General features: G+C 36.9%; 1 protein-coding gene and 1 pseudogene across 2 annotated transcripts in view; one reads left to right on the forward strand and one right to left on the reverse strand.

Annotated features, from left to right (window-relative positions):
• The window catches only part of FERMT2 (FERM domain containing kindlin 2), a 93,196-nt gene that overhangs the window by 9,676 nt on the left and 64,479 nt on the right, over positions 1–19,041 (reverse strand). For both annotated transcript variants that reach the window (XM_047861129.1, XM_047861128.1), the window contains exons 5-10: positions 12,424–12,649; positions 12,211–12,313; positions 10,626–10,733; positions 6,397–6,531; positions 5,252–5,301; positions 3,998–4,122 (exon numbers count right to left, since the gene is read on the reverse strand). In XM_047861129.1, coding sequence (XP_047717085.1) covers positions 3,998–4,122; positions 5,252–5,301; positions 6,397–6,531; positions 10,626–10,733; positions 12,211–12,313; positions 12,424–12,649 — 747 coding nt within the window. The remainder of the gene's footprint in view (positions 1–3,997; positions 4,123–5,251; positions 5,302–6,396; positions 6,532–10,625; positions 10,734–12,210; positions 12,314–12,423; positions 12,650–19,041) is intronic.
• Positions 17,692–18,382, forward strand: LOC125167260 (homeobox expressed in ES cells 1-like; annotated as a pseudogene).

Below are 19,041 nucleotides of genomic sequence, written 5' to 3' on the forward strand. Positions count from 1 at the left end.
CCTCAACACTTGCATCCTGTGTTTTCAGACACTCTCAACAATGTTTATCTCAAATCTTCTCAGGCCTCCGATACCGCTCACTCTCAGGGGACAACTTCATATCTTTTTTCCAAGAAAGCCATCAGAAGTAGTCACACAGCTTCCTACCACCACAGCCGATAAAGCTTGCTGCCCTCACTCCCACAGTGGGATGGCATCTCTCTGATCCCAAGTGGGCTGTTTTCTGCCATCCCAGGAACCTTGCTCCATTACAGAGATCCTCTTCCTCTCCCAGACACTACTTCTCTATTTCTAGTGTGATGTTTCCATCAGCATTTCACTTCCTTGAGTCTCTCCAATCTTGAAACAAAATGCCTTCCTCCTCCACCTTACACCTCTCTCTGCTGTTACTGCCCTCTTTCCTCTCTCCTTATTACAGGTAAAGTTCATCAAAAAACTATCTTTGTTTCCTATTTACTTCTCAGTGACTGTACTTTGGCGCCCATACTCAAAAGGCCACTGAAATCCGCTCCAATCTGTTCGGCATCAAGGCCACCAACCACCTCCAATGTGGCTAAATGCTATGTCGGCTTCACAGTCTTTATCTTTCTTTTCTGTAGTATTTGATGCCAGTGATTACGCTGTCCTTTTTGAAACAACTTTTATCTTAGTTCCCACCATGTCTCATTTCCATGGTCTCCGTAAGCATTTTTTGTTTCCCTTCCTCTAATCTGCCCTGTATCTCAAACACAGGTGTTCTGCAGGGTTCTGTTCTTAGCCTTTTCATATTATAGACAACCATTCTAATGGCTGCCATTTATCATTAACGCTAAAACTGATACCATCAGTATCTGCAGTGTGGATCTCCCGTGATCCAGTGGCCTACAAGTTACCTCCAACAGCTATCCCACAGGCACCTCAAATTTAAAATAACCCAAAATTAAACTCACTGTCCTTCTCCCCGAAATAAGTTCTTCTATATTCTCAACTCTATCCATCCAACTTGTACGAGCCAGAAATAAGTCCCTCCCCATGAGCCTCTCCCAAATCAATCACTCAGGATGCTTGCTGACTGGGCTTTCTCAGGATCTTCTGAACTTGAACCCTTTTCTCCATCCATATTGATCACCTTAATCTGGATCATTGTCACTGTTCTAAAATTACTCCTCTATACTGTAGCCAATATAAATAGAATGGATCCTGTTATTTTCATGTTAATACTTTCTCAGTGACACTTCATTGCTGCCAGTTTAAAAAACAATCCCTAACATTTTTATCCTCCAAAACATGCTGATTTCTTCAGCTGTTGTCCCTCATCTATGTAGAAATCAGATTCAATAGCCACTAGGAAGCATTCATCCTCTGCCTTGAACTCTACATTCCAACAGCACAAAACCCCCTGTGGTTGCTGATGCTTTTCTCCAGGAATTTCTGCATACCAGTCTCTGCCACAAGATTTTTACCAATTCTCCTTCCTTCCATGGGCCTTGAGTTAGACACTGGATCTAACTCTGGCATTATTTCTGCCAGATATTTCCCACCATCGCTGAACACTGAGACAGCACACACCCTTATCTTTGCTCCTCCTTGGACCTGTTACTTTTTAAAGTACTATTCATTGCCCAAATTGTCACTGTTTATCTCCCAAATGCTCTAAACACCCAGAGGGGTGGGTCTGTAACCTGCTCCTGATCATGTCTCCAGGATCTAGCACAGCTGGGGCACAGGAATTCAATCAGTATTTGAACTGAATTTGTTTTTAGAACTTTTCATTTTAGATCTCCAAAGGCCTTAGAGAACATCTAGTCCAAAGTCCAAAGGCATGGAGAACACTCTCATTTCTTAGAGGAAGGTACTGAGGTCCAAATGGGCTATTTTTCTAAAATCATAGGGCTTATTTAGTAGCAGAACAGGAAGTAAGCCACTTGATTTTTTAGGCTAGTGATATCTTCCTTAGTGTGATGTGTGGGAAAATGCTCTTTTGGGAGGACATGGAAAAGGTAGGATGACAGCACACTGTAAGCCATTTTCCATACTAGGACTTGACTTCTCAGTCATGCAGGGGGGAAGGTTAGGGATGTAACACGGTTAGAGAAAGCAGGGGCCAGAAGACAGATCTTGTCTCTAAATCAAGAGCAGATCATCTGGGCTGGTCCTGGGCAGCTGAGGACAGAAGCAGGAACAAGAGCTGCAACAGATTCTAAAAGTAACAAATAACAAAAGAGACCCAAAAGTTAACTCATGGGTCTTGGAGAGAAAGGCAGTTAGCCTAATTCAAAGTTTTAGGAAAATTACAGTATTCTAACACATGGGCAGAGCAATCTTCTACCCAGGTCAGGGGTTTCCTTTTTTTAAAACAACAGTTCAGATAACTAGTGAGCAGAACACAGAGCAGAGATTTGGACATTTCGTTGAAATATACTAAAAATATCCTAATGTACTATGTAGAAAAGAAAATGAAGACTATAGATCAGGGAAACCACCTTTATATTTTAAGCAATAAATACAATATTTTGAGAATAATTTCTGTGAATGAGTCAGGGGCCCCCTTCTTGGGTACTTTTGTCCAAATATGGACATTTTTAGTTAGAAAGGCATATTGCTTTACATATAATGATAAATGTACATGCAAAATGTAACCCAGAGGAGAAACGGGTTGGGCCGATAGGAATGAACTTCTTGAACAACTAGCCTGCCAAGGGAACTGCAACCAACAGGCCGCGAAACCAGGAGGCTACCCCGCAGCTCCATAGCCTGGAAACACCATGCTCCTTTCTCAATTCTGCCTCTCCAACCCCTTAACTTAGTTGGGAATTGAAGTCTTACATGAATGCATCTGATTGGAATAAAAATCTCACTGCAAACAAGTCCAGAAAATGTATTTTAGTTTTCTAGCCTTTGCTGTAAGAGTGTGGAACAGTGAGACGACAATCCACCAAGCATGCTGGTGCCAAGGGTGCAGGGAGTGTGGTGTGGGCACATAGGAGAGCAGTTCTCGCTGGAAGTGAGCCAAATGGTTTTAGTGAATATCCCTATAAGTGAAGTGGTGATCAACATTCTGCAACACCCTGCAGAAAAATCATGGCAGGAGGCAGCAAGATGTCCTCTAGCCTTAGAAGAACCAGACCAACCTGGACAGGAAATTCTCCTTCTGCCTGAACCACTGCATCAGTCAGATAAAAGGAATGAAGGAGCAGTGTGAAGAACCAAAGAAGTCACCCAAGTGGGGAGTGAAATGGAAAAAAAAAGACCAAAGCCAGTAGCTCTGAGTCCTCAGCCAGGAGCAACTCAGGCCACAGCAAACAAGGTTGCCACAAGGGAGTAGAAACATGTCCAATAACATGCGCCTCAAATACCAGCCCCTTAGTGACAGCTTTGGATTTGAAGAGACAAGAGGAAACCAAAGAGATTCAGGTTGTTGACGAGGAGGAGCCTCAGAGGGGTATCCTGGGGCTACCCCAGGAGCCAAACTGACAGCAGACTGTCGAACGAAAATGTTCAGGAAGAGGTGTTGTGGGAGGGTTAAGAAGTTGGCCAAACCCCATAGGTGCCTGCTGCCCCATTGTGGAGCCAAAAAGAGACTGGGGGTCGTGAGGGGGACCAGCTTATCATCAGTGAAAGTCAGGAAGAAGAGTAGGATGCTGATGAGGAAGGGAAAAGCCAGCAAAAACGGAGAGGACTACAACACGGATGAGAATGAAGAAAACCTGAATGACCTAATGCTGAGGATGAGAAAAGAGGCACCACAGATTTACTTGACGAGAAGAAAAGTGGAATCACTTCAAATGAAGACTGTACAAAGAGATTACAATGAAATATTTGTGGGAAATGGAATGCTTGAAATTGTGACAAAAACTATGTACCAAAAAAAAGAATCTAGACCTAAAACAGTACCATAAAGGAGTAATGTATCTGCTGAGAAACACACCCCTGCCCCACCCAGCAAAGCGAAGTTTATTGACTGTTAGCCAAGAGAAAGTTTCTCCATCAACACTGGTCACTCCAAGGCTTTCCTTACCTCTTAGGTTCATCTGATGAGCTGGTGTGCCACTGGATTCTTCTTTGCTCTTATAGCAAGAAATAGACGTATCTTTAAAGGTGCACCAATATTGCTTGTAACCTTTGAGAGTCAGTTTTTTTGGCCTACATGTCAAACAGAATTAAGAGAAAAACCACCTTTGAAATAACTTTATCAACAGTATGTTTTAGCAGCAAAGTTTCAAAACATTAAAAGTCTGAGGCCAACTTTTACATATATTCAACTAAGTTCCCTTGGGCCAGCATGTTATATTCATTGTTGCTGTTATTGGATTTGTCCCCTCTCGATCAATCTACTCAGGAAGATCTCAAACAGTGAATGGGTAGAGGAGAAAGGAGGGCCAACAGTCTAGTATTTCTGTCAGTGGCAGCCATCTCTAACACTAGCAGGTCACATGGAAAGGACAAGAAACAAAAGGTGAAGTAAATGTCACCAATCGGAAAGCTCCTAGGTCCTGTAATCACCAGCAGATTCCTGAGTGTGTGCAAGGCTGCCTTTGGAGCCTCTCTGAACGAGGGTACTGGTCTCTCTCAGGGTGTAACTGAATGGTGCTTCAACTTGCCACCCAAGGCCAACACGAAGATGACAGTAATCATGACAGAGAGTGGGTAAGTAAAGGTGTGAAATGCGAGAAGAAAGGGGGTAGGGAGCGGCATCTGAAATCATGCCCTTATCTTAGAAACTTTCCATACGGTAAGCTGTTATATGTTTAGCTACAGTAAATGGCTTATTCCATAATGGCTTCACACCTTCTATTCCATATCACCTCCTCTCCTTTCTCCCTTTTCTGCTTTAATGCCTAGATTCTGTGGACTGTATCCAGATTGATAAAAGTCTAGATAAGATACACAAAAACCTTATTATAAAACATGCCTTGAACAAATGAATAAAATTCAGTAGAATCAGGGGCTCTGAACAAGGAAATAACTGCTGGCAATAATAGTTCATTATGTCCTGCTTTCACCCGGAGGGGATGTTTTATACTAAAATGCCACTGTATGTTTCAGTCTACATGATGCAATCTAGGTTACATAATCTTTGCTTTTCCCCTTTAAGAAAAATGTTTATCAGATAAAACAACTCATGAGTACTGCAATTTTAATTTGGTAAAGATGGTTATTTTCTCTCATAATTCATAATGCATATGTTAAAGTAAATTCCAACATGAATGTGACTACAAAATTGATACTTGTCATTCATTAATATTTGGAATTCCTCCCCTTTTGTACTTACTTAAAAACTTTAATATAGTCAGCAAGTTCAGGAATAGAAGTGATGTCACCCTAGGGAAAGAATTAAATCATTTTTTTTCTGATTTTTCTTGAAATTTGAAACTCTAATATTTAGTATCTGCCATCAAGTATCAGTTTATTCAATAAACGAATTACATAACATACAGATTATTAAGGTTTTAAAAGTACAATCATAATGTATGGTCATATGTACAAAGCCATTTTTTTTAAAGTTTGTTTTGTGAGAGAGAGAGAGAGAGAGAGAGAGAGAGAGAGAGAGAATCCCAAGCAGGCTCCACGCTGTCAGCGCAGACCCCAACGTGAGGCTCAATCCTATGAACCATGAGATCATGACAGAGCTGAAACCAAAAGTCTAACCAACTGAGCCACCCAGGCACTCCACAAAGTCATTTTTTTTTAAATTTTTTTTTTCAACGTTTATTTATTTTTGGGACAGAGAGAGACAGAGCATGAACGGGCGAGGGGCAGAGAGAGAGAGAGAGACACAGAATCGGAAACAGGCTCCAGGCTCTGAGCCATCAGCACAGAGCCTGACGTGGGGCTCGAACTCCCAGACCGCGAGATCGTGACCTGGCTGAAGTCGGACGCTTAACCGACTGTGCCACCCAGGCGCCCCTCCACAAAGTCATTTTTAAGTGGCATACAAAGCTAATAAAAAATGTGATCAAAATGGCAGTTCATATAACCTATAAGAACATATTATTCTAATTCAGCTAAAATTGTTTACATCTGCACATGAAAATTTTATAAAATCCTAACAGCCCTTAGGTCAGTGTTTCTTCTGTAACAACTAATTCCTAAGCTTTAAAACTAAACTTAGCATTTAAAATTTTTCCCAAGATCTGCTTTTCTCTTTTTGTAACATTTTAAATGTGAAGCTCACTGAATGGATGTTACCATGACTTCACTCTACCTTTTACTCTGCAGAAATGTTCTTCCACTGCTTGTGAGAGAATGTGCAGATATCTCAAGATCTATCTTTACTGTATCCTAGAGACTAGAATATTAATTTAAAAATTTTCCCTGAAAGTTTCTGATAAGTCAACACCTGTGTTCTCTAAAGCATTAAATCCACAAAAAGGTAAGAATTCAAACTAAACTGGTAGGGAAAAAGATTCACCATACCAAAATTGTTGATGTTTTCCCTCCTTCCAAAGTGATCTCCAGGTCTGAAAGAGCAGCATCAACTTCGTCTACTTCTTTGTCACTGTTGTTCAAATGATTCTCTGATGTCATGATTGACAGCTTATTGATGTGATACTGAAAACAGAAATGATATTTTATTTAAATGTCTGTTCTAACTAGTAAAACTTTAAAATGAGATCACTATTCGCATCTATATTGAAAGCTTTTCATCACCTAACTTGAAAAGATATAGTGTCCAAGAACTAGAATAGGAAAATAAATGGCAGTGCACCTACAATCAGTGTCCTAAACATCCCAATAAATATTTATCCAGGATATATAAAAATGATTTAGTTTGGGAAGCCCCAGGACTTAGAGTTAACAGGTTGTCCACTAAGCTCCACATGAGCAGAGATTTTTTACTCTTTTCTCCCCACTGCAGTATTCCTTGTGTCTAGAACAGGTCCTAGAACCAATGAATACTGAATGAATTAACAGAATATGCATCAGGTCTTTTGTAAAAATATATTAACATTGATTACCTTGTGTTACTATTATTACCCTGCAGAAGAAAATTAGTTGAAAGCTAAAGCCTTCTTCCCCCGGCCCCCCAGCCTCAATTCAGTGCTGAAAACATGATCAGAGGAAGATGATGTTTATATCTCAGTTATGTAACAATGATAAGATGGATTACATTTATATGTGAACACACACACATGCATATTTGTGTATATATACCAGAGTAGTGGTAAATACTCCGTATGCAGCTAGAAAAATCTTTGCATAAAGAAAAACTAGTAATGATTTTAAATATATTTAGGTCAGTCACTTAGAACAAATATTAATAATCTATTAGATTCTGATGCTAAACCTTACAGAGGTTTCACACAAAGGTAAGTAGAACTTTTGAATCATTTAATCAGTTACCTCTTTTTTTTTTTTTTTAAGTTTATTTATTTTGAGAGAGAACGTGCGTGTGTGAGCACGAGCAGGGGAGGAGCAGAGAGAGGAAGACAGAATCTCCAGCAGGCTGCACGATGTCAACACAGAACCCGATGTGGGGCTCGAACCCACGAACTAGGGCTTGAACCATGAATCATGAGATCAAGACCTGAGCTGAAATCAAGAGTTGACACTTAACCGACTGAGCCACCTAGGTGCCCCTAATCAGTTTCCTTTCAAAGCATTAAGAAGCACTCCAAATTTCTAAAGTATTCATTCACTGAATAGGATCTATTCATGGGAACACTGAATGAACTAATCTGAGGCCAACTGTCAGTGTTCCTCTGTATTTTAAGATTAGTGAATTGATAATGAATAGTCTCTGGCTATACCTTCAGCTGTGCTGAAATGAGATCCCTCCAGTGATAGAAACTTTCATGTTCACAAATCATGGAGAATGTGGTAGGTTGAGGCCCTCAGGAAGTTGCCTCAAATGTCGGTAACATTAAGAATCGTCAAGAGAGTTGGTTAAAAATACATATTCTTAGGTTCACCCCACAGAGATTTTAATTTAGCAAATCTGGAGTCCAGCCCAGAATCTGCATTTTTATTAAGTGACTTAGGTGATTCTGATGCAGAAAGTCCTTTTAAGTTATACTGGAGAAACCCTGGCTATGAATGGGAATGGTCATAAAACCCCAGCTTTGCTTTCAGAGGTGCATCGGTTATCTTTTAAATGTTACAATACAGACTTGGACCCAAATACTTTAAAAACAGTGTTATTAACCTTTCTGTTTTTGATCCACTCCTCCTTACTTTGTTTCCTTTTACTATTGTAGATTTACGTTACACAGGGAACCAGAAGCCCCAAGTTCAGAGTGCAGACTGTCTAAAATAAAAAGAATAGGCATTTCTTTCCCATTTTTTCAAAGTTTCCCCCTTCTGTACTGGATGGATTCTTAGAGCCTTTGGTTCAGTTTCTGGGAAGGCTTCTAAGAACTCAGGATTTGTAGTCCAAAATTCTCTTATAGAATCTAGATTCTAGGGGCACCTCGGTGGCTTAGTCAGTTAAGTGTCCGACATTGACTCATGTCATAATCTCACGGTTTGTAGGTTCGAGCCCCAGGCAGGGCTCTGTGCTGACAGCTTGGAGCCTGCTTCAGATTCTGTGTCTCCCTCTTTCTCTCCCCCTCCCTCTCTCAAAAATAAACATAAAAAAATAATAATAAATCTAGATTCTAAAATGGTTCAGGAGAGCGATGCTTTGGGACATTGTGTCCACAAATTAAAATTCACATCTTGAAGTGTTTTCTACTGCACTAAAATGGACTGTCTACTGTACACTGGGTGAGGGAAAGCTATGAAATGATCCTATTTCTGTGAAAATACAACTGTGTGTGTCTATCTGACCCTTGGACAACATGGAGGCTAGGGGCACTGACTCTCTCAAAACCTTACTAATAATAGTCTGCTCTTAACCAGAACTTTATCAATAAGAAACAATTAACATATATTTTGTATGTTATATATGTATATACTTATTCTTACAATAAAGTTAGAGAAAAAAATGTAAGGAAAATACATTTACTGTAATGTATTTATCAAAGAAAATCTGCACATAAGTGGACCCAAGCAGTTCAAGCCTGTGTTGTTCAAGGGTCAACTATATTCTCACTCAGCAAATTTTTTTCAGCACCTACTATGCGCTCATAGGTACGTCTGTATCTGTTGTTTTTAAAAAGTGCATTATTTTTATAATAAAAAGATAAATACTATATAATAAAAGTCTGTGATTTTCCCCCATATACATTTTATATGTACTACTCTTCTGTCATTGGCAAAGCCGTCACTAGAAAATTATAAGCCTATATTCTAAGTGAGAAAGATGTAGGTAGAAAACTATAAACCAAGTGAGATACTTTGAATAAAATTACTCCAGAATATAATTCACGAAATTCTTCAGATAGTCTGAATTATCCAAAAACACAATAGAAGATTCTTAACTAGCTGATTAAACAAGTCTCTACCTAAACTAATTTATCTGCCATCAAAGATTTTCCTTGTTTAAGCTTTGTTTCGACTCCCTTCTTTTATCATATAAACGAAGGAGAAATGAGCTTTTCTTCCATTGTAAATAGGACAATTTTTTAAGTCTTAACCAGAAAACCTTCCTGGATGCATAAAAGCATTTAGAAGACTGGGAGCATTTTTATTTGTGTTCTAAAGGGAAGAAAATAAAATCCTTTTTACAGTGAAAGCTTTTAATAAGTAAATGTCAACTTTGCTTCCTGTACTTAAAGAACACTAATTCTGTCAGGACGTCTGGCAAAACCAGAATTCTACCATAATCTGAGAACATTCACCAAAGCCTCATTCAACTATGTGAACTGTAAGAATGACTAATCTGTGGTCAGCTGGATCCCAGTGTCTCTAAGAAGGCAGATCTGTGGATGCCTCCCTAATGTTATTTTACTAAAGGGGGAAATTTTTGAAAATATAAGCACTACTGTATTCTTAAAAAGTTGGTATGCAAGAACTACAGTTGACAAAACACTGGTTTAATCTAAGGAAAACATTACCTACTTAAAAAAAATTTTTTTTAAATGTAGGTATTTTGAGAGAGGGAGCGCCGTGTGCCTGTGAGCAAGGGAAATGCAGAGAGAGAAGGAGAGACAGAATCCCAAGGAGGCTCGCACCGTCAGCGCAGAGTCTGAAGTGGAGCTCGATTTCATGAACTGTGAGATCATGACCTGAGCTGAAATCAAGAGTCAGACACTTAACCGACTGAGCCACCCAGGTGCCCCTAACTACACCTTAAGGATTATCATTCTGAAAACTAATTTATGTTTTGTTTCAGTAGTCCATTAAAATTTATCACCTTTAAAATGTATTATTTTTGCTATAGCCACTTAAAAAATATTATCAGCCCCAGCTACTTAGGAAATTATGCAAGTAATAAGCTTCATTTTAGAAATGGGATTTTCAATGTAGATCTTATTTCTAAAGCAAAATGGGGTAGTTTTAAACTAATATATATCTGGGGTGGGAGAATAGTTTTCTTCTATAGGATACAAAAAAAATAGCTGAAGTATATACCACTAAACTCTGAAAAGACAAAAAGTTAAATTCATGTATTTACTTTGCCTTCTAAGTGTATATTCATTTTCAATACAGCAAAAAGCAAACACTATCAAAATGCTACTGGAATTACAATGCAACTTTACTATTTAAAAATAATCCCCTATCCTTTCCACTGAAAAGTCCCATTTACCAATACTCTCCACTACCTGCAGGGCTGCAAACATCATCATTTCTTCTTCTGTGCATTCAATTTCTTCTAGGAGAATAGCCCATTTGGCCTGCTCATAAAGCTGATTGATTCTGATTGCATCATACTGCAGCAAAAGAGACATAATCCTTTTGTAATACATCACCTTTAACATAAAATAACTTGAAAACTGAATATTCACATTCAACGCTTGGAAAAAAAAGTTTTAACATACATTTTTTTCCCTGGGATTTTTATTTAGTATCAAATACTCAATAATGAGAACGATACTTACAGGGTTAAGTATGTCTATATATACCCACATCTAATTTTCCATTAAAAATAACACTGAGATGTCCAAAACATTATTATCCAATATTAGAAATAGATTCTGTGTTATTTTACAGGGAAACAATCATCAGATATTCCAGAGTTCTTAAGAAAATGAATCTGATTTGAAAGACATTTAAAGGGTAAAAGTGACTGCTTTTCAGTGTTGGTACTGCAACCTGCCACACTAAAATGTTATAATCAGAGAGTAAATTATTTTAGGGAACATCTTATTCACTAGGGAAAAGCATGCTTAGACAAAGTGTCAGGTCCTTGTAAAGAGAAATTATTTTAAGAATCTGAAATAAGAGAGTACATATTTGTACTTGTGGAGAAGATTTATTTATATATTGCTGAATTATCCATTTAATTACATTAAGAAAAATTAATAGTAATGTCTTAACAATACATAGCATCCCCTTCCCCAGCAAATGTAACTATGTTCCTAAAACAACTTTGGTTTTACTAAAATGAGACATGATATGACCTAAAAGGGACTAAAATTATTTTCATAGTTCCAATATATACATTTTACAGTTACAATAAAGAATTACTTAAGCACATAATAAAAAATGAAAACTATATACATGAAAATCTAGACACTAATCTAGACATGAAAAGGATGAGAGGTAGTCAAGAGAGGTTCCCTTCCTCCCAAGGATGATAAATAAGGAAGCAAAAGATCCAAATCTCTGTGCCATATGTATTCTAGGGAAAAATACTTGAGATTTCATAGCAAATTTAACTCTTCTAGGAAAAGCAAAGTGATACAATCATTTGATACCAAAAACATATTACAAAGTTTGGCTATTAAATAGGAAGAAATGTAAGCTTAAAGAATTTTTAAGCAACATCTTTTGATTTATAATTAGAAATCTGAAAGTCATTTAAAAGGTACTATTTCAGAAAAATCTTCTTTTACAAAAAGCACAGCTGAAGAGAAGTGTTAAAAAAACAAAACAAAACAAAACAAAAACAACCCTAAAACTAACTTTACCAATTCTGTAGTACCAAGCTAGCGCTTTTAAAAATACAAATCAACCAAAAGCTCAATTATTTTAACAAAAAAGAAAAAGGTTTAATTATGCTTCCGACTTACTAACACAATAGAATTATTTCAAATATAGATGCCTTTGTCTAAAGCTTAGGCTTTTAATATTATCAGACTTGCTATATATAAATGATTCCTAACCCCACCAACTGCAAAAACCAAACATCCAAATGAACAAAACAAAAAGAAAAAAAAGAAGAGATCCCTCTAAAACCCTCGGTACCTTTGGATTCAAATCAAAAAAGCTGTAATACTTGAATCGGAGAAGCAAGGCCTCATTTTCCTTCACATCCTGTTCCATGAGAGATCTTGAGGAATCAAGCCACCTGGACAGATTAACGAGGGCATTAGAACAAAGCAAGACAAGATTAATAAAGTATCTCTACCTCTCACTGGAGAAAGAAATTCTTCAACATATCTGCATTTTAAAACTTACCCTTGGTTGATTTTTGCTTTGTCAAGAAGAGCCTGGGGCTTGAACATTTTTGCCAAGATTTCTGGTGATGTGATTGGCTGACTGACAGCAAGTATACCAGGGTTGCCTTCTGACAAAGCACTGTCACCGAACCAAGCAGAAGTTGGTGACAAGGGGCTTCCATCATGAGCGTCGTAAGTGGGGGTCATTGTTTTACTATAAAGTCCTGGGCTTGAATATATACTTCCTAATAAATAACATGAAAAACAGGTGGTAAGTATGAAGCATAGAATCTTAGTTTTCAGTAATACATACTACGATGATATAAAGCAAATTGTGAAACAAAAGCTTCATTCTGGAAGGAAAGCTTAGTGCATTATTTTACCTGTCTTGAAAACATGTAAAATTAACTTTAACTCTACTTGTATAACATTGGAACATGTAATAACAAGGTCAAAAGAATATAATTAAGTTGGCAGAAAATCTGGGGGAAAAAGTCAGTTCAAGAGAATTAGAAGGAAGACAAGTTAAGGATATAGCTGAAGCAGACAGACCAAGTTTTTGTTTTTAATTGTGGCAAGGCTCACCTTTCAGAGGGCCAATGTAAAGAACATCAGTGCCTATAGGAAAGGAAAGAAAGGAATTCAGAAGATAAAGGAAAGGCAACAATAGAAGACAGAAACAAAGAATGAAAAGGAAAAGGAAATGGGAAAAAGAACACAACAGATTTTTTCCTAATATGAATCATAAACTAAAGTTAAGTATTTCAAATGAATTTAAGAGTAAAGAATCTTAGAAACTGTAACCTAACTGTAAAATAAATGTTTTTGTCCAATCAAAAGAATGAAATTGTGCTCAAGTGTCCAGGGACAAACATATCCACATTTATCACCCTTTGAAATCCATACCTTGTTCTAAGAACTCAATGTAATTGAATAAATGCACATAAATTAAGAGAACAATTTTATGTTAATGTTTTCTTATAATTAAGCCCCTGAAGGCAGGGATATTGTATCTTCCAATTCCTCAGTGTTCAGTAGGCCAGACACAAAGTAGCGGCTACATAAATAAAAACTTGAATTAAATCAACTGATAATATATCCTCTATCATCTAAATTATAAAAATTAAGGAGATAAAATTAAGACTTAAAAAACAAAAAGTTCAGAATGGCATTAAGTAAAAGCACCTCCCCTTGAAGTCCTAACTCTGTTCATTATATTTTGTCTTCATAATTAAAAAATGTGTAAATAAGTATCACACTGTTAATGGATGATGGAAAGAGAATGGCTGTTTCCCTTACCTAATTTAGGAATATGTTTAGGAATTTCCTTTCCACTCTAACAATCCCTCCCTACCACCTCACCCCAATACAATGATAGAAAAAATTACCTATGAAAAATTGGTGACCATGCTAGAGATTTTTGTAGTTGTCATGACCTAGTCTAGGAAAAGAACACAAAGGAAAAAAAAAAAATCTTGCTAGCCACAGGGTATCTGATTTGATGTCCCCAGTAGGTATTCTTCAATGTTAGTGACTAAAGCAACTTGCGGAATCTAAATGTTGTTAAATAAGCAACAAAGAAAGCTGTCAACTCTCCTTTTTAGCTTTAAAGAACACTGGAATAGTGAGTGATATCCTTAAAAGCTAGAACTTTAAAACTACAACGGCATTTTGTGAAAGGGTTACTACTTGGGCACCCATACTTATTAAAAGGGGTGAAAACAGGGGTGCCTGGGTGGCTCAGTCGATTGAGCGTCCGACTTCGGCTCAGGTCATGATCTCACGGTTCGTGAGCTCAAGCCCCACATCGGGCTCTGTGCTGACAGCTCAGAGCCTAGAGCCTACTTCAGATTCTGTGTCCCCCTTTCTCTCTGCCCTCCCCTGCTTGCACTCTCCCTCTCTCAAAAATAAATAAACATTAAAAAACATTAAAAAAAAAAAGGCGGGGGGGGGGGGCTGAAAACATTACTCCAACTCAGCTTGGCAAAGAATAATCCTGCTAGAGCATATATGTATAAGGGATAGGAAAACATTATCTTCTAGGCAAAATCTTCTCACTGTGTATTTCAAAGATCTAGCAAAATAAACCCTTTACTAGGAATGTCAGAATATTGAAAATTCATTCCTAGTATGATGGACTGTAATTACAATTCAGAATTAAAGTTAGAATTGACAATTTTCTTCATGAAGTTTCTAAAACGAAATATATTCCCCTAAGTCACACAACATTTAATGGAATCAGGCACCCAATCGATTCTCTTCCCGCTCAATTTCCTATACTTTGTATATTCTACACTTCATATTTGATCACTTCGTTGTTCCTATTCTTATTCTGTTAGGCACTCCACAGTCATAACTCATTTAGTGTTTCCAACAATCCTATTATTCTCATTTTAGAGGAGCAAATGGAGTCACAGAGAGATCAGGTAACTTGTCCAATGTCAAAAGCTATTAAGTTTCAGAGCCAAGCTATAAATCAGCCAGTCTGATTGAAGCTATACACACTGCCTCCTGGGCACCATAACTTATTTAAGCCATTTCCAATTGGTGTGCATTTATTTGTTTAGAATTTTGACTTCACCACTGCTACTGCAAACAAATGCCTTGCAACAGTTGTGTTTGTACCTATTTCCTAATTCTATCAACACTGCTGGGACAGAGGATATATGTGCATTTTACACTCCTTCTAAGTCTCAGTTCAGTGACAATCCCAACTACCCTGTAATTCCTGATTGCCCGATTTAAACATATTTGAAAAAAATAAATAAATAAAACTTACTTGAAGCAGAAAGCTATTACAGGGCAAGATGAAGCAACCTATTTAGTCAGCAATAAAATGGGAGTTTGCTGAATTTTGTGGTATGATAACAAAAACAGTAAGGAGGAGACAGAGTTCAACAAGCACTACATTTTAGGGCCACTTACTATAAACATTAAAAACTCTATGTAACTTTAGAATTTGTCTCATAACTTGGTTACTATAAATTATATTCTTATACATTCTTTTTTAAAATAGAGTACTAAAGAATTTAATACATTTTAGATAATTTCTCATCAAAATACCAATCTCATACCATACTTAGAAAACAAATTTCAGGTAAATTAAAGTGCAACCGCTCTGGAAAGCAGTGTGGAGGTTCCTCAGAAAATTAAAAATAGACCTTCCCTATGACCCAGCAATAGCACTGCTAGGAATTTACCTAAGGGATACAGGAGCGCTGATGCATAGGGCCACCTGTACCCCAATGTTTATAGCAGCACTCTCAACAATAGCCAAATTATGGAAAGAGCCTAAATGTCCATCAACTGATGAATGGATAAAGAAATTGTGGTTTATATACACAATGGAGTACTACATGGCAATGAGAAAGAATGAAATATGGCCTTTTGTAGCAACGTGGATGGAACTGGAGAGTGTTATGCTAAGTGAAATAAGTCAGGCAGAGAAAGACAGATACCATATGTTTTCACTCATATGTGGATCCTGAGAAACTTAACAGAAACCCATGGAGGAGGGGAAGGAAAAAGAAAAAAAAAAAAAAAAAAAAAAGGTTAGAGTGGGAGAGAGCCAAAGCATAAGAGACTCTTAAAAACTGAGAACAAACTGAGGGTTGATGGGGGGTGGGAGGGAGGGGAGGGTGGGTGATGGGTATTGAGGAGGGCACCTTTTGGGATGAGCACTGGGTGTTGTATGGAAACCAATTTGACAATAAATTTCATATATTGAAAAAAAAAATGTTGACATTACAGGAGTTAAAATATATAAATATGAAATAATTACATAAAAGCATAAAAAGGAAATGTAGAAGAATTGTTATAATACTTGTGAAGATTTTCTTAACCAAGAGTGAAAAACCCCGAACTATAAACAACAAATTTGACTACGTAAAAATGTAAAACTTTGGCATAGTAAAAAAGACCACAAAGATTTAAAAAATGCCAGTATAGGGAAAATATCTAAGATACCAAAAGATTAGTGTATCACTAAAACAAAAATATAAATAAAATGGATAAAGTCCATGATTTGAAACTAATAGAAAAAAATGTAATGTCTAATGTACATTATTCAACTATTATTCATACTAGTGTTTATCAGGGAAATTAAAAATGTAATTCTGAGACACTATTTATTGTCCTATTAGCAAAATTCAGTAAAGATTTACAACATTTAATATAAGGCAGAAGGTAGGAAAAGGGGCATTTTCATGTACTGTTGATGGGAGTGTAAAACTATTACTTTTACACTCTTTTTTGGAATATATTTGAATTTCTGGGAAACTTTTTGGAGTAGAGAAACAGTTCAATATACATTTTCTACATGGAAAGTTTTGGCACTATTTATACTAAACTGGGGAGACCTTTTACTCCAACACAGAAAGACCACCAAAACACTGTTTAATGGAAAAACTCCAACGGAAGAACAATACATAATACATACTAGGCTACCACTCACGTTATAAAAACAAAATTAGACATGCAAGTATATCACATAGAAAAGGTACTGGCGAGTTGTGCTCCAACTGTCTACAACACAGTCACACAGCAATCAAGAAATGGCTACTTCTTAAGAGGGAGCAGCAAGGGAATAAGTTGAAGCAGAATTTTCACCTTCAGTTCATTTTCTGTACTATTGGAATTTTTTTATAACGAGACTGTATGAATTCTGTAATTAAAGGAAGATAAGATCCATGAGTACATTATTACCACGCGAGAAAACACAAGTTACAAATGTATAACACCCCACCCCCAACCCCTCGGGAGCTGCCCGTGGCTTTATTTATGAATCTGGTTTTTGGGTAGTCAGAGCAGGAGACTCCGCTTCAGTGCAAATCCCTCTTCCAGGAGGCATGACTCACCAGAAAAGGGTGCTTGGATTTTGTTAGACACGTTTGCTTTGTGTAAATAAATGTTTACAATTTTATATTAAAGAGGAAATGAGCGTTATTTCTGAGTGTGTATTTTTTACTTTAACAGATTTTAAAACTATGATCCTTTATATATGTGTTTCGGGGGAGCTATGATAAGTTTTATGGCAACCAGTTGGTATTGTTAACTTTCTATTGTCATCAAAGTACATAAAAATCCTATTAATCCCCTTATCCTCCTCCTGCCCTTAACTCTGGTATACACCAAAAAGAAATCTTTACTCTCCTTCTTTTATCATTATAAAATAATAAATGTATTTTGCTAGTATGAAAAAAAAACCACAAATGTATAACACAGTCCCATTTTCATTAAAAACAAAAATGAATACATAATTCTATAATATTTGAATTTTTACACTCAGGATGCATTATTTTTATAATTAAAGAACAGTTTAAAAAAATACCTTGGGGAACCATAAAGTGAACTACATGAAGACTTAAGCCCTGTACACATGGGGCAGAGTCAGGCAAGAGGCAAGCAAAAGCCAGAGCTGTCCTGTGCAGCCCATGCGAGGATGTCTCCCAGCCTCAAAGAAGGTGCTTGGCTTGGGGAAAGCAAACCCTCACACTACTCCTTTTTAATTGGAAACATTTTAGGATTGGACCAGAAGAAAGACTGTGTTCCATCAATGAAACCCCACAGGCTTGGGCAGACACCTGTGGCTCCTCAACAAAAGATGTTCACCTGTGTCTACACATCTGAGCCTTCCTAATGAGAGCTCATTTCCCGTGTACTGTGGATCACCCAGTGCCAGAAGAAAGATTTTTGAAATATGAAAATTACTTTTCAGCCTCAAAAAGACTCTTTGGAAAAAAAGCTGAGTTGGTATAGAGGCTGTTAACTCAAAACCAGATTGAAGTGTTGGAATATGTCTTCAGAGTAAACTGCTATCCTGGTATTGATATTGGAGAAGACTAAGCTCAAAAACTGAACCTAGAACAAGAGAATCCAGATCTGGTTCCAAAACCGGCATACAAAGCTGAAAAGGTCCCACAGACAATCACTTGTTTTTAATAGTGAAAAAAAATCTCAACACAAATCTCCTGGAATAGGAAGAAAACTAAACATGTGAAATTATCTTACAATTGCAGAACATGAAGAATCAATGGAAATATCAAGTGTTAAAAATGTGATGTTTTCTGCATTTAGTCTGTTGTCATTTTTTTCTGAAAATATACTGTAAATATTACTATTATAGCATAGGACCTATTATATTTGGGCACTTTTAGTTATAATAAAGGCCTTTCCTACATATTTTAATAAATATTTTCAGAAAAAGGCAGCTATTGTTTGAGCAAATTTAATAATTTAGTTTGCTAAAAAAATAAAAATTAAAAAAAATTAAGTATCTTAGTGCTTAAAATGGTAAGCTCCAAATAGGAAAAATGGCATCTTGCTTAAGTGATTTTCCTAACAGTGCCAAACAAGTGAAGTATTGATTAATTTCTGTATATTTTAGGACCCAGAATTTTCCTTTCTCTAAGCTGCCTTTAAAAAAAATTTTTTTTTTCCCCTGATGCAAAAGCAAAAGAGCCTTTATTCGAGCTAGCTCAAGCTCAATCCCCTACCTGCACCGACACAGTGGTGAGATACCGGGGAGAGAGCTAAAATTTTTAAGAAAAGTTTCTAATGAGATAATTTTCTATTTCTATTTACATAGTAAATCTTAAATTAGTAATCTGTTAAGTCAGTACTATACTGTAAAGTTAAT

Source organism: Prionailurus viverrinus, chromosome B3 (genome assembly GCF_022837055.1).
Source record: "Prionailurus viverrinus isolate Anna chromosome B3, UM_Priviv_1.0, whole genome shotgun sequence".
Lineage (NCBI taxonomy): Eukaryota > Metazoa > Chordata > Mammalia > Carnivora > Felidae > Prionailurus > Prionailurus viverrinus.